At 37.7% G+C, this 16,150-nt stretch overlaps 2 protein-coding genes across 2 annotated transcripts; one reads left to right on the forward strand and one right to left on the reverse strand.

Moving 5' to 3' along the window:
• The first annotated feature begins 6,451 nt into the window (after positions 1-6,451).
• On the forward strand, positions 6,452-12,299 carry LOC109165674 (protein PLASTID TRANSCRIPTIONALLY ACTIVE 12). The gene is made up of 10 exons (XM_019314540.1): positions 6,452-6,667; positions 6,770-6,840; positions 7,484-8,164; positions 8,997-9,109; positions 9,196-9,455; positions 9,710-9,831; positions 10,774-10,842; positions 11,035-11,088; positions 11,230-11,316; positions 11,799-12,299. Exons 1-10 carry the CDS (start codon positions 6,625-6,627, stop codon positions 11,892-11,894), a joined length of 1,596 nt encoding a protein of 531 aa, XP_019170085.1. The 5' UTR covers positions 6,452-6,624; the 3' UTR covers positions 11,895-12,299.
• A 114-nt stretch (positions 12,300-12,413) lies between these two features.
• LOC109165675 lies at positions 12,414-15,280 on the reverse strand. Its single transcript, XM_019314541.1, has 6 exons — positions 15,075-15,280; positions 14,399-14,582; positions 13,607-14,224; positions 13,106-13,535; positions 12,930-13,011; positions 12,414-12,829 (listed from the first exon to the last, which is right to left on the reverse strand). Exons 1-6 carry the CDS (start codon positions 15,102-15,104, stop codon positions 12,629-12,631), a joined length of 1,545 nt encoding a protein of 514 aa, XP_019170086.1. The 5' UTR covers positions 15,105-15,280; the 3' UTR covers positions 12,414-12,628.
• Positions 15,281-16,150: the final 870 nt, after the last annotated feature.

Raw genomic sequence — 16,150 nt, forward strand, 5'->3', positions numbered from 1 at the left:
AGTAGATATATAGGTATATATTATTATAATATGGATAAATTACACTTTTGGCCCCCCTCATAATTTTTTTTTTAAAATAATCTATTATGTATATATTCAATGAACTCGAAAGTTATACTTTTCGTCCCTAAGTTATGGGATAATTATAGAATTCGTCCATAATTGTTGGTCGTGTTCACTTTTCGTACCTAAGCTATAACTGACGTTGCAAATTTCATCCTTTTAATAACAGGTTGTGGTCACTCTTCCTTTCTAAGCTATACTTCGTTCCTAATGTTTCGTTAGTAAAGGGACGAAATTTGCAACATCAATTACGGAGTATATTTTAGGGGACGAAAAGTAAGCATGACTAATAATTATGAATTCTTCAATTACCCTATAACTTAGTGATTAAAAGTGTAATTTTTCCTATTTTTTTACTATTGTATAATTTTTGTGTGATGTAAAAGTTCAAAAGTAATGTTTGACAATCTTAACGATCGTACACATATAATTATATATTTCATATATTATTGCACATAGTATAATTAAAAATAATTATCAATAACAATTGGCACAATCATATATGGTATATATATAATAATATTGCGTGGTTGGTACTAATATCGACTAAGATGATAAATTTCCTCTATAAATTTGGCCCTCCGACCCCGACTTTCTGGCTTCGCCACTGGGTGCGCGTGGTTTTTTTCGTAAGGTGCTTTGTTTGTGTGTTTAAGATGCGTGGTTTGTGTACTTAAGGTGCGCCATTTTAATGCTTAAGGTGCATCAACTGCACAACCGCACGAGAAACTATACCCGCACCTGCACCCCTATATATATATATATATATATATATATATATATATATATATATATATATGTGGTCAGGTTCCTGTGAGAACATGTATTCCCGTGCGGCATACACCATTAGGTATGCATAAATGCACTATACAATGTTCGAAAATACACCATTATCTGTGGTGTATTTTTGTTTGTGTGGTACATTTTTTGACATTTCATTCTAGTGTATTCTCGAACACTGTATGTTGCATTTATGCATACCTAATGATGTATGTCGCACTGACCGCACGGGAAGACCTATTCTCATAGGAACCAATATATATATATATATATATATATATATATATATATATATATATATATATATATATATATCCCCATTATTAGGACTCTATGTATATGAGTCTGTTTAGAACTTCTTATCCTTGTCACACTGTGACTCTCTACTTCTTATCATTGTCACACTGTGACTCTCTATTCTATATATTCACATCATCTGATCTCATTGTAATTAAGTTCAGAAAATATAATACAATCAGTTCTCATCTGGTATCAGTTAGCTAGGGTTTTGTGATTCATAAAATTAAGAATATGCAGCGCTGCGATGGCAACCTTAATTACCGTGGAGGTCAGCAACGTGGCTTCGATGATCCGTGTCAAATCTGTAAAGGTTTCGGCCACACAGGAGTCAATTGTTTTTGGCGCTATGATGATCCGTGTCAAATTTGTAAACGTTTTGGTCACACGGGAGCCAATTGTTTTGGGCGCTATGATGATCCGTGTCAAATTTGTAAACGTTTTGGTCACACGGGAGCCAATTGTTTTTGGCGCTATAATGATCCGTGTCAAATTTGCAAAAGTTTCGGTCACACGGGAGTCAACTGTTTTCGGCGATATTCAGGGGCTCCGGGTTCTCAGGCTAATTTGGTGTTTCAGAATGGTTTAGTTGCTAAAACCTCGTCAAATTCTCATACTTGGGTTCCGGACACTGGAGCCACAAATCATGCAACTCCGAACATCGCTGCCCTTTCTACATCGGAGAAGTACACTGGTAATGACACTTTACGTGTCGGTGACGGTATGGGTTTATCTATTAGTCATGTTGGCCATGCCTCTTTTAATACCCCTTCTAGATCATTTACATTGTCTGATATACTTCACGTTCCGCGTTTGTCTAATTCTTTATTATCTGTTCAGAAGTTTGCATCCGATAATAAAGTCTTTTTTGAGTTTCACCCCTCCTTTTTTGTTGTAAAAGATATCAATACCAAGGAAATACTTCTTCGGGGCAATAGTTCAGGGGGACTATACACACTTTCATTACCTAGTTCGTCTCCGTCAGCGTTTATTTCCGCTCGTGCCTCGGCTTCCACTTGGCACAATCGTCTAGGTCATCCTCATAACCGTGTTCTTAGCCATATACTTCGTTCTTGTTTGGTTAGTGGGTCTCGTGATAATATTCGTTGTCATAATTCTTTATACAATGCGTGTCAATTAGGCAAATCTGCCCGTTTTCCCCTCCCCCGTGTTGCTTCCTCTAGTTCTCAAGTCCTAGATCTTATTTACACAGACATTTGGGGTCCTGCGCCCACTTTATCTACTTCTGGCTTCCGTTATTTTGTGATCTTTGTGGATGACTATTCCCGTTATACATGGTTCTTTCCTATGAAATTAAAGTCTGATCTTTATGTCATCTTTGATAAATTTCGTACTCTTGTTGAACGGTCCTTTAATTGCAAAATAAAGGCCATTCAGTCTGATTTAGGTGCTGAGTACAAAAAGTTGCATTCTTTGTTTGTTCAATTAGGAATTCAACATAGACAATCCTGTGCCTATACACATGAACATAATGGTCGTGTTGAACGAAAACATCGTCACATTGTTGAAACTGGTCTGGCTCTTCTAGCTCATGCCTCTGTTCCTTTGAAATTTTGGGATTTTGCCTTTGAGACTGCTGTCTATTTAATTAACAGAATGCCATCTTCTGTATTAAATAACTCCAGTCCTCATCTCCTGTTACATAAATCCCCTCCTTCCTATCCTTTTCTTCGTGTCTTTGGGTGTTTATGCTACCCTCATCTTCGACCATATAATCGTCATAAGATGTCATACAGGTCTTCTCCATGTGTCTTCCTAGGTTATCCTGAGTCCTTTAGGGGGTACAGATGCATGGACTTACATACTAATAAGATTTACACATGCAGGCATGTCAGATTTGATGAAGAAGTTTTCCCCTTTGCTACTAAAACTTCTTTGCAGGATCTATCTACTCCGTTTTCTGGACCTTGGGTGGAATCTGTTTTCAGTCACAGCACACCTATTCCTGCCGTGTCCAATGATGAGCTGCCAGAACCGCCGCTACCTGCTTCATTCGAACCAGCCGTGGATCCTGGACAGGCTGCCTCGTCGGGTGATCCTGTGGAGCCTGTTGCTCGCCGGCGAGCGGTCCACGTGGGCGGTCCATCAGGCCCAATGTCCGTACTCACTCTATGGCCACTCGCAGCAACGCAGATGCTCCTCTTTTTGCTCTAGCAGCTCAAGTGCATCCCACGGAACCCACATGTTACTCTCAAGCTGTCAAATATCCTGAGTGGCGTGAAGCCATGGACCAAGAATTCAATGCTCTCCTGCATAACCACACATGGTCTCTAGTTCCACCCACTGCAGGTATGAATATTATTGGCTGTAAATGGGTGTTTCGTACGAAGAGAAAGGCTGATGGTGCTATTGAAAGGCATAAAGCCAGGCTGGTTGCGAAAGGTTTTAATCAGGTTCCAGGTCAGGACTTCTTCGACACTTTTAGTCCAGTGGTAAAGCCTACGACTGTAAGACTCCTTCTATCTCTAGCTTTATCATCTGGGTGGTCTATCAAACAGCTAGATGTTCATAATGCTTTTCTGAATGGTAATCTGGCTGAAACAGTTTATATGAAGCAACCCCCTGGTTATATTGATGCTAACTTCCCGAATCATGTTTGTTTGTTAAAAAGATCTCTGTATGGGTTAAAACAAGCTCCCAGAGCTTGGTTTAATAGACTACATACGTTCTTACTATCGGTTGGCTTTCAAGCATCCAAGACAGATGTCTCTCTGTTCTATTACTCTAAAGACTCTGCTTTGGTTTATCTATTGGTGTACGTGGATGACATTCTTGTAATGGGAAGTGATCAAGGTATTATGTCTCAGCTCTTGTCCAAACTGTCTGCTACATTCAAAATCAGAGATCTTGGTGAACCAAATTTTTTTCTGGGTATTGAAACAGTTAAGAGTGACAATGGGATTATTTTATCTCAACAACGGTATATGAATGATATTTTAAAACGGGCTGGAATGTCTGAATGCAAACCCCTTTCTACACCTATCTCTGTCTCGAAAACTGTCTCCTTCAATTCAGATCTATATGATGATCCCACACAGTACAGGAGTCTAGCTGGAGCACTGCAATATCTCACTGTCACACGACCTGACCTATCCTTTGCAGTTAATCAGTTATGCCAGCATATGCATGCCCCCACCATATCACACTGGGAGCAGCTCAAACGGGTACTCAGGTATGTTAAGGGAACAGTTGATCATGGTTTACGCATACGACGGTGCTCATCTAGAGACATTCATGCTTTCTCTGATTCTGATTGAGCTGGTTGTCCTGACGATCAAAAATCCACGAGTGGTTTTGCTGTTTTCTTGGGGAGTAATCTTATATCGTGGGTTTGCAAGAAACAGAGAACTGTTGCCAGGTCATCCACTGAGGCTGAATACAAAGCTCTTGCAGATGTTTGTGCTGAGGTTCTATGGATTATGTCATTATTGCGTGAGATACAGATTCCGGGTATTTCCATTCCAAAATTATGGTGTGATAATCTAGGAGCTACATATATGAGTGCCAATCCAATATTTCATGCGCGCACCAAGCATGTGGAGATTGATTATCATTTTGTTCATGATCGAGTAGCTTCGGGCGATATCTAAGTCAACTTCATCTCCACAAAGGATCAACTTGCTGATATCTTCACCAAAGCTCTGCCTGGACCTAGATTTTCTTCCTTAAGGGACAAGCTACAGGTTACTAGTATACAATGTGCTTGAGGGGGAGTATTAGGACTCTATGTATATGAGTCTGTTTAGAACTTCTTATCCTTGTCACACTGTGACTCTCTACTTCTTATCATTGTCACACTGTGACTCTCTATTCTATATATTCACATCATCTGATCTCATTGTAATTAAGTTCAGAAAATATAATACAATCAGTTCTCATCCCCATATGTTATTGTTTTTGGTGGAGAATGAAACATATTAAATTGATCAAGTTATTATAAAAAAACAATCAACTTAATTGATGTGAGTGTTCGTGCACTCTTATTTCTTAATTAATAGAAATTGGGAATTCAAACCCCATTTTATATAAAAAACCAATATAGCTCGTATTTAGGCGATGTTTACTCGCCTTCATAGCTTCACACCCTATCAAATCGACTTTTTCCCCTATTGCACCATGTTTTGAATTGCATTAACCATATCCCTAACGGAACATTATAATAATAATAATAATAATAATAATAATAATAAAAAGAATAAATTGTAATTTTGATTTTGTGTCTATTGGGGTCTTGTTAATTGCAATTTATGATTTTTAAAATTGTTAATTTAGTCACTCAATTATTATTTTTTATTTATTTTGGTCACTCTGACCAAATTACCGGCTAAAATTCATCGAAAAATTTGAATAGTTCAAATAGTGAGGATATTTTAGTTTTTTTGTATCTTTTTTCTTTCTCTCCCATTTCGTCGTCGGAGAAGAGCACATCCGGCCTACGTCGGCCTCAGCGTCGTCACCAATCAAGTCCGCCAGGACGGTTTACTCCAAACACTTTGCGGAACACAAACCTACTTCGCGCCATAGATTTTGTCGAAGAAAGGATATGATCTGAATTTGATGGTCATGTACAAGAAGATTTACAAAGGCGAGTTATGGTGCCCTAAATGGATGTCACCGGATACAGCTTCCAGAAACAACTGGCATAGCGAGCTCAATTCAGAGATTTTGTTCATGAAAAATGCCGACGAGCTGATCAGTGACGAACCATAGAGATTTATAATGATGTATGCGGTTAGATTTCTACGCTTGACTACAACTAGGGATTTTCTTTCCTTTGTTAATATCAACTCTGTTTGCAGCATATACGTCGTCTTCTTCTTCTCTGGCTGTCCGACTATCCTCAATAGTCACCGGCTGTCCGGCTGTCCAGCTCTGTTTGCAATTTACTCTTTCTCTGACTGTCCGACTATTCTCTTCTCCAGCAAAGAAATGGGAGAGAAAGAAAAAAAGACGCAAAAAGACTAAAATACCCTCACTATTTGAACTATTAAAATTTTCTGATGAATTTTAGCTGGTAATTTGACCGCAGTGATCAAAATTGAATAATTGATGGACTAAATTAACAGTTTTGAAAGTAATAAATATTTTATATATTATATTTTTATATTGATCTGACATATCTCATAGATAAAGATTTGCGAGACAATCTCACACAAGTGTGATCTATTAAGAAAAAAAAAAAAAAAAATAGAACATGAGCACCTGAGTCCTGACCCATTAACCCAAAAATAATACAACCCGAAATTATTGCGATAAACAGACCCGTATACCCGATTCGATTGTGAGCTCATCGTTATCCTCAACCCCTTCCTTAAACCCAGCTACAGAAAAAAATTCAATCTTTGATCCCATTTCTCTTTTTAAAAAAATAGCATGAAACGCTTCGCACTTCACTCTCACTTCTGTTTCTGAGCAAAAGATTTGACGGGTCATCCATTTATTCTTTTTTTCTTTCCGGTAGTAATGGCCTCAACATCTTCATCATTCTCTACTTTCTTGTACCAAGGTCGGTTTCTTATTGAATTTCAAATATTTATGTGCAGGAAATTTCTGTTTCGTTGTAACACTGTTTCCTCATTTGCTTGTTTTTTCTGTTTTTAAATTGCAGATAGAGGACCGAGCAATATGGTTTCTGTAGAAAGGGTTGGTGCTAGGAGAGTCCGGTGCCAGAATCTTAAGGTTGCTATGGAGTACATCTTATTGTTACTGTCTGCATTATTGTTTATTCAGTAATTCTTATTGAGCATTTACATTTGTTGCTTATAGAGTAATGCTTATGTAAGTTCTTCGGTCAGTGTTTGTTAATTGCCATTTGTTGAGAACGAGAATTGAAAACAATGACAGAAAGTAAAGAATACAAGATTTACGTGGTTTGGTAATTGTGATGTTAGAACATCTACGGTTACAAGCATCAATTTATATGCAACACCTATCATCTTTCAGTACATATGAGACATAAACGACACCATTGCTACATATTTTCACTTAAATTTGAGAGATGAGATAATGGGGAATGGTGTGAGGAGCTAAATAGATTCGCAAGACCAAACTAGTAGCTTTTGGGAAAGAACAGGAAAAAAAAAAAAATTGTAATTGCCTGAAAATTTTAAACCCAAACCGTTAACAAGTATGTGGGGATGTAAAATCATTGACTTTACATTTAAATGAGCAAATGGAACCTGATATTAGTGTTGCATTGTGCTTATGATGTGTCTTTACATTTAAATGAGCTTTTTTATTGCTAAGATTATTTATTTATTTTTTTCTATGGAGTTTAGTTAATGTTGCTAATACATGCGAACATTTTTGTGGGAACCACCAGACATCATTTGCAGGTTCATTTCCGGTGTCAGTCTGGCAGTTAAGAGTAGTCTTGAACTATCCTGTTAAAAAACCTCTTTTACTTCCTTCTATAAAGTGTACGAGTGAGGATAAAGAAAAGAAGCAAGATTCCTTTGAGCAAGTATCAGTTGAGCGTTACCCATATTATAGTTATCTGGACTCCACATCTGGGCAGCTTGAACCTGCCTCTGGTGCTCGTGCAAGCATTCCTGGGCAGGAGTACTGGCCCGAAGGCACACATAGTAGAGTGAGAGCTGCCAGAGCTCCTGAACCTTCGGGTGTTTCCACAGGAACTCCGTCTTATGGAAAAAATCCTGGGAGTAGAAGAAAGAAGCACAAGGTATCTGCTGCTACTTCTGAGTCTTCAGTGACAGATGTAATCGCAGATAATCTAGTGGAACTGGAGACTTCAGATGCTGCATCAGAAGGTCCAAAAGATCTCTCCTCAGAGTATGTCGTTTATCAGACCGAACCTGAAGAAGAGGAGCTCAGTGAGTATGAACTGGACAAAAGAGTTGGGAACCCTCACCCTTTTGTTGATCCAAAAGTAAAGAAGCCAATTGAGAAGACACTGACAAGTGAACAACTATGGTGGAACTGGAGAAAGCCAGATAAGGAGCAATGGTCAAGGTGGCAGAGGCGACGCCCTGATGTTGAAACGGTTAGTCACTCAAGTAGTCAAGTATGCTTATTTTAAGCGTGTAATGTTGACATTGGAAGTGCATTCTATTGGCATGAATACTCTAGTTAGTCTGAAAATGTAACAAATAAAATGTGACCTATACAAGGATGATATATGCCCACTTGATTCTCTTTTTTCATTAGAAATTAGTTTTGATACCTTACAGAAAATTGTTGATTTGCTCCCTGTTGAGCATATAGCCATTAATGTGCAGTCCAACTATTAGCTTAGGCTTTTAGTTGAGATGGAGCACATGCTTTAATTTGGTATCAGAACCAGACCAAAGGTCATGGGTTCGAATCTCTAGGTCCACGTGTTGCTTGGAACCCACCGCACACGTGAACATATTAATATGCAACCCAACTATTAGCTTAGGCTTTTAGTTGAGAGGGAGCACATGCTTCAATTTGCACATGCTTCAATTTGGTATGAGGGGCGTATTAATGTGCAACCCAACTATTAGCTTAGGCTTTTAGGTGAGAGGGAGCACATGCTTCAATTTGGTATCAGAGCCAGACCAAAGGTCATGGGTTCGAATCTCAGTGCCACCCAGGGGAGCACATGCTTCAATTTGGTATCAGAACCAGACCAAAGATCATGGGTTCGAATCTCAGTGCCTCCCATAAGCGACTACGGTCCACGTGTTGCTTGGAACCCCCACCACACACGTGAGGGGCGTGTTGATCGTATAGCCATTAATGTGCAATAATCCAACTATTAGCTTAGACTTTTAGTTGAGATGGAGCACATGCTTCAATTCTCCCCTCATCCTCACTGAACTCTAAAGAAGTATTATTATTCATGGGATCAGGTGTTTCTAAAAGCTATGGCAGAGACTGGACAAGTAAAGCTTTATGGTGAGCATCCTACTAGGACAGAGACTGCACTCTACAGAGCAAGGCGACACATATTCAAAGAAGAAAGGTTTTTTTTTTTAGTTTCATGTTCGATCTCTAACTTGGCAAAATGTGTTCTTTAGGTGGTGAAAAAATATGTAATTTTTTTTACAGGCTACAGGCAGAACAAGATAGACTGGAGAAAGTTGGTCCAATTTCGTACTACTCAGAGTGGGTTAAAGCTTGGAAGAGAGACACTTCACGTGAAGCTATTCAAAAGCACTTTGAAGAGACTGGAGAAGATGAGAACAAACAGCTCATTGAAATGTTCTGCCATCAAACTGATCGAGAATACCGCATAATGATGGGAACTGATAACCGTATCCGTCGAGATCCTTTAGCCATGAGAATGAGGGAGGATCAGATAAAACAGAGTATCTTCTTATCTACTTCCTCTCTTTCAGACAAATGAAGTTAAATATCTATTAATCTGCATTGTGTCCCTGCCATTTTCATCATCCATTTACACAGTTCTGGCCATAGAGTTTAAGTTATCAGAAACTACGGTCGATGCTTATAGACTTGACAGGGTTTTTGCCTATTGTTTCTATATGTAAAGTCCTTGTTCTTTCTTCTTTTATTGCACTCTATATAGTTTTCTGATAAGTTAACTTGCTTTTTGTTGCAGTATGGGGTGGAGATCCCGTTTACCCAACAATAAATTACATTCAAGACCCAAATGAGGTGATCGATTTTAGAGGTCCTGATTTTCACGAACCAACACCAGATATGCTTGCATATCTGAAAGAGGTATGGTGTGATAACTTACACTTGAATCTTTTATTTATTAAGTGCTTTGTGCTGTTTCTTCTTATATAGCTTTTGTAATTGATTGACATCTTCGTTTGATTTTTACATTTTAGAACACACAATGGTGTTAGTAATATGCTGCAAAATCAGCTATATGATTCCGTCTTAATGTTGATCAAAATGATTCTGTATCTAAGGTGGCCGGTTTTTTTCCCTTTCTATAAGCATTAAAAATTGGTACATTCCCGTGAAAACTAAGAATGTGAAATACTTCTAGGAATGTGGGTGATATTGTCGTGTTTTTCTCCTGGATGAAACGGATGTTGTTGGACAGTTGTGACTTGTGAGTCCAAGTGTCTATTAGTTTCTCGTCAATCTTGGTAGTCCGAGTTTTTTTTTTTTTTTTTTTTTTTTTTTTGAGTAACGAGGGAAACCCATAGCCACTACCCGAGAGTGTGCATTGGGTAAGCCCCGCCTTGTGACCCTATCCGGCAAAGGAGACCACAAAGAGGTAAACCAACCTAGGTTGCGCATAGCTGACCTGCTCAAACCAAGAAGGCAGGCAATAGGCAGCTCCTACTGGGTGTCAAACTTGTAACGTTGTAGTTACCAAGTGAACAACCTGACCAACTTGGCTGAGATTGCCCCATAGTCCAAGGTTTTTTGCCCCTGCATCGGATGAAGACTTCCAAAATCACTAATAATTTGTGACAAAAGATAATAGAAGCACACAGTTTCTTTTCATTTTTCATATTCATCATATTCTTAATTGGGGGTTGTTTGAACTAAACTAGATTTCACTAAAAAAACAGGGGCATGTATAATCGGATGCAGCATAAATAAATTGTGATTATAATGGCTACTTCTTCCAATAGTATTTTTTAAACAATTTGTTTAATTGCCAACTATTATTTGATTTAACAATGAATATTTTCTGGTCAGCATCGCAAAATAATTACAAGAGCGGAGCTAGACGCTATTCTGGCAAAAGAGAAAACAGAAGAAATAGAGGTAACTGTCCTGCAATAATAGTTTATGGCATATGCTAGTTTTATTAAAGCATTTCTACACGAGTCTTGTAATAAAATTTCGTCCCCCACAGTTTCTCATTGTTTAGAGTTCAGTGTCATAATTTGTTTCTAGATCTTTTTCTTGTTAATTTCCCCCTTTTTTTTTCTGATTCTGCTTATAATTCATTAACAGTACACAGATATGGATGAAGCCATGGCACAAGCTGTTGACATCGGTGAAAATGATGTCAGTCCATTCTAATACTTATATTATTCGAAACTTTATCCTTTTTTTTTTTTTTGTTACCCTTTTTCGCTAATAAGATATTCTGGAACGAGGTATTTGGAATCATTATGTTGGCTGTAGATTCATATTTTAAATCTCCAGGATGAAGAAGAGGGTGAAGTTGAAGAGGAGAAAATTTCTCGCAATTGGAGTGTTCTGAAAAGTAATCCTGAGCTTCGCAAGACAAAGGTGATTCATTTATTTGTTCATATATATTTTTTAGCCCCTTCTCTGGGTAGACATTTCACTATTTGTGGCACCATTTATATCCTCGTAAACCAGATAATCTTCATCTTTGGATGTTTTGTGGAGTTGAAACTATATGTCTTGAAATTTCTAGTCTATAGGAAGGATATCAAAATAGTGATAATCAAAGTAGAAAGAACACGGAATGGTAGCACTTGTTCCAGTAGAAAATTATAAACCGAGTAAATGCATTAGTGATGCAGTTGGAGATGAGCCTTTTGATGTTAGAGAATGCAAGTGGTGCTGGAATAGTCGTTTACCTGTTGGTTAATGAGTATAGATTTACTTAAGGATTGGATTGGTTGTCCTAAAATGTTATCTTTTCTGAGATTAGTACGAGAGATGATAAGATCTAGCGTTGTCTATGAATGTTTATGCGTTGAAGGCAATATGTAACCTGCATTTCTTCCTTCTCAACATTGCAGCCTAAACCGAAAAAGGAAAACATGTCTTTGGAAGAAGCTGTAGATGATTCTGAAAACTTAACAGACTTCCTCATGGACTTTGAAGGCGATGAGTAGTAACTCTATGCACCTCATGGTCGAATGATTCCCTATCTCGTTGCAGGATAAATAGAGATTCATCTCGTTATATGATGAATATGTAGCTTTAAGCGATGTTCTGCTGCACGTTTGCTGAGTTGCTGATCATCTGGATAAGAACCTATATATGATATGATACGATGCCTTGTCACTGAAAAAAAAATGTTATAAAATTTTGGTTCTTGAGACTAAGTAGCAAGGTTTCATGCTTTTATCAGAAATGGATTGTCTGATCTTTGGTCTTTCATGTAGCAAAAAGGGAGCTCCTCCATCATGTGAATTTAGTTCAGAGCCATAAACTTGAGGATTTAGTTTAAATGTAAAGGGTGTTTTACACCCCAAATGATTTGTCATGATGTAATGCTCCTGTGTTCTTGTGTGACAGTGGATCTATGTAAAAGTTTCTGCATTTACAACATTTATATTTTAAGGAAAATAATAAATTGTTAAAAAGATGGAAAATCTACGAAGGGCTTAGTTCTTGAATCTTGATATTCATTTCTCAGAAAGTAATGCACTGCAACCACTCCATTTGAAAACTTAAATTTTCTGATGTACATACAAAATGGATGAGATGTCCATGAGAGACCAGCGTTTCAATAGTTCCATTACAAAATTTAGGCAGTATAAATGAGGCAAGATCTGCAGGCTACCTGTATTAGAATTGCTTTACTATTTGCATTCATTCATTTCTGCTGTTTATCATTGCGCTATTACCACCCGCAACACGAGAGAGATGAGGATGGAATTCGACCAGTTTGACGAATGTATTCTGCCTGGGCAGCGGTTTTCTCAGCTTGTCGATTCTTTCTGGCTTCAGCTGTTGCCCGCTTTTCTTCTGATTTTTGTCTCGCCATTGCTATCTTCTTTACCATCTTCGCTTGAGCTTGTGCTCTCATTTGTTCAACTTGTGCCTGGAAAGATAATCGCATATCTAACGTAAATCAAGAAAGCATAATTCCTTCATAGTTATATTTTACTTGTAAAAGTAATATTGATAAAAATCTTACATACCTCTATTCTTCTCATTTCTGCTTCAAGCTTAGCTTTCTGCTGACTTTCCCAGGCTTGGATTTTGATTTCTTCGCGCTTAAATCTGAAAATACAATAACAATTTCATGAATTAATGGTCAAAACAGAACATTATCGGGGAGGGAAATGTGTTTACGATAAGTTCAGTGTCAAGAGACCTGGCATTATGCTTCGATTTTTCAGCATCCTCCCAAGCAGCTGCGCGTTTAACGAATTCAATCTGCTCGAGTTCTGCTGTGTCATCGTTCCTTTCTTTCTCGTCTTTGCTTGCCCAAGCAGCGATGTTCATTTTACCGAGCTGCATACCGAGGGATACGATCTCTTTTCGTGTCTTGAGCTTCAATTCTTGTTCTGATAGCTCCTTCTTACCGTTTTCTGATGAGTGGTGAGAAACGTTGTCGAAAGCATGCTCGATAGGACAGCCCGTTGGCTCTCCTCTTCGAGGAGTGGATGGTATTGATGACGTTGGGCTGCGAAGCGGGGTGGTTGCCCCAACGGGCGTTGCAGTCCTCGAAGGCTCTTGGCTTGGAATCGGAGTCATTTCTGTTCCCATGTCTCTCATCGAAACCGATCTTATGCCAGGTAAACCTATACAAACAAAATAGCAAAGTTCAATTGTTGTACTAAATCTATCTAGACTTAAGCATTTCACTATTTACCTTCTTTTGTACAAGTTAACCTCTCATCGTCCATCTCGGGCAAATTGTTACTTTCGGGACAAAGGTCGATTAAGGCAGTTGGTACGTTCTCCTGACCAGAAATAGGATGAGAAAACACGAACTTTTCAGGCACCAACTGTGATGGTGGCTGACAAAAGTCCACCCTCTTCACGGCTAATTTACTTTCGAAGCTGGTCGATTCTGGAGCAACTCGAACAATGCTCATGGCAGGTACCCGGTTTGGTTGGTTTTGAAAATGGACCTTTTTGGATTGATTAGCTTGCATGGTTTGCCTGCTCATTATCCACTTCTCGGCATCGTTCCACTTGGATGGCATAGGCCTTGAAAACGACCTCGCCATGGAATGGTGGTGCATCGATCTCTCCCCTTTATGAAACTCGAAACTAGAAGTGCTGTCGTAATCAAGATTTTCGTCCTCGTATGCTTTCACCGGGTGAACCGAACTAGAATTACAACCTTCAACCTTGGACACATGATGCACCTTAACATGACTAAACTCTGCATTATCTTTTGTGTGATGTAAATCCAAATCGCCTTGGCCCCCGTTTGGCGTAGGATTCCCAGACGATTTCAATCCCGCCACTTCGAATCTGGAAGCTGCAAAATTAAGGGAAATAACACTCACACAGAGCTTACAATAAGCACAGATTTCCAGCACTCAATTTGGGTACTAGACACTGGGTTGGGTGTTTTCACTTGAAGTTGCAAATTTTGGGGCAACCATTTCCAAATGACCAAAAAGAATCATAAATTGAAGCCAAACAAATATACCTTCCTCCTCAAAATCTCCACTCTCAGAGGCCAACAAGCTGTTCTTCACAAACTCAGAATCCCCAACTTTGGAAGGTGAAGTTCTTGAGGAGTTGCAATTTGAATTTGATCCATCCCCCTTCTTCCTCTGAAAGTGAGCCCCTACCAGCTTCATTCTCAGCTTACTTGGTGATATTATACCAGTCTTTATATCCAAAGAAAAAAAAAATCAAGGACAACCTTATTAAAATCAAAATTCACATTTCCAAACACAAACCACCAAATAAACACCAGAAAAGATTCAAACTTTATACCCAACTTCCCAAAAAATGAAAAGAAAAGGAGAGAAAAGAGAGTATAATCAAACTCTACAATTTAAAATACAGCCCACCAAAGAATAAACAGAAAAGATTCATTCCACCATTTTAGTCATAAAAAATCCTAGCAAGAGACAAAACAAAACGAAAAAAGTAAGTGAATACATAAAATGTGTTTGGAAAACTCAGATCAAGATTTGACTACACAAGACCAGAATTTCACCAAAACAATCACACTCAATCATTTCAAGCTTTCAACAGAGAGGAATCATACAAAAGGATGAAAATGTAATACAAAGAAACGACAAAATTCAAGGAGAAAACTAACCCCAAAAGAAAAAAGAAAAAAAAAAGTGTTGTGTGAAAATGAAATCATATACCTGAACTTTGTGAATCCTTTCGTACTCCATTGGATTTGGCTCCTCTCTCTCTATATCTACAGGCCACTGTTTGTATGTATTGTAGTGAGAGAGAAGAGGCCAAGTGGTTTAGAGAGAGAGAGAGAGAGAGAGAGAAGGGCTCTGTAAATGTTGCTTTAGCTGAATGCTGACTGCAGAGAAGTAGAGAAGAGTGTTTTGGCTTTGGAGCTGACGAGAAGAGCTTCCAATACATCATTAAAGGTCGGCGATCTTTTACCGATTATTTGACCCATTTCCTCGCCGATTGTATTTATTTTTCCCCAAATTTGTGCCCCTCCACAGTGCCGGTTTTAATTTACTCAAAATATATCCGCGTGGAATTCAATTTCAATTTATTTTATTTATTTTTATTAAATTTCAATTAACTTTTTTATTATATTTATCCTTTTAATAACACATGGATGTCCAAACTTTGGCACATATACCAATTGTCATTTCTATAATCCGTATATCCCCCCAAAAAATAAAATAAAATAAAATAATAATAATAATTTTGCTTTCCCAAAATCAACCTAATTAATTTTAGTAATGTTTTAAAATATAATTTTTTAAAACAATATTTAAATTGGGAGTATTAATACAAATAATACTTTATATGTAATCTCTTACTATATAATTTATGTCTTCAAAAGGTAACATATTTTAAATTTTAAGTTATAGTTTTATAAAATTGAAAAGAGTGAAGTGGATAAGATAATAACTTTCCGTTTTACTAAGAGTGTAACGGTTAAAAATAATCAAATTTTAAATTTGATTTTTTCATAAGAATTGACTTGCTTTAATGAATAAAAAAACACTTATAAAGAAATTTTTTGTGTTTCGGATATGTTTCTTTCTTGAAAACTCATAGAAATTGGCTCAACATATTTTAGGATAGTTTTTGTAATTAAAAAAAATAAAATTGTTTGCTAAAGAAAACACGTTTTAAGGTCTAAAAATATATCCGAACAAAATTTTGTCATAAGTATATCCGCAATTCCCACCTTCCCTTCTCTACTCCCCTAATTTTTAGCTTTGGATTAATATTTATAGCATAC

Source organism: Ipomoea nil, unplaced genomic scaffold (assembly GCF_001879475.1).
Source record: "Ipomoea nil cultivar Tokyo-kokei standard unplaced genomic scaffold, Asagao_1.1 scaffold3069, whole genome shotgun sequence".
NCBI classification, from domain to species: Eukaryota; Viridiplantae; Streptophyta; class Magnoliopsida; order Solanales; family Convolvulaceae; genus Ipomoea; species Ipomoea nil.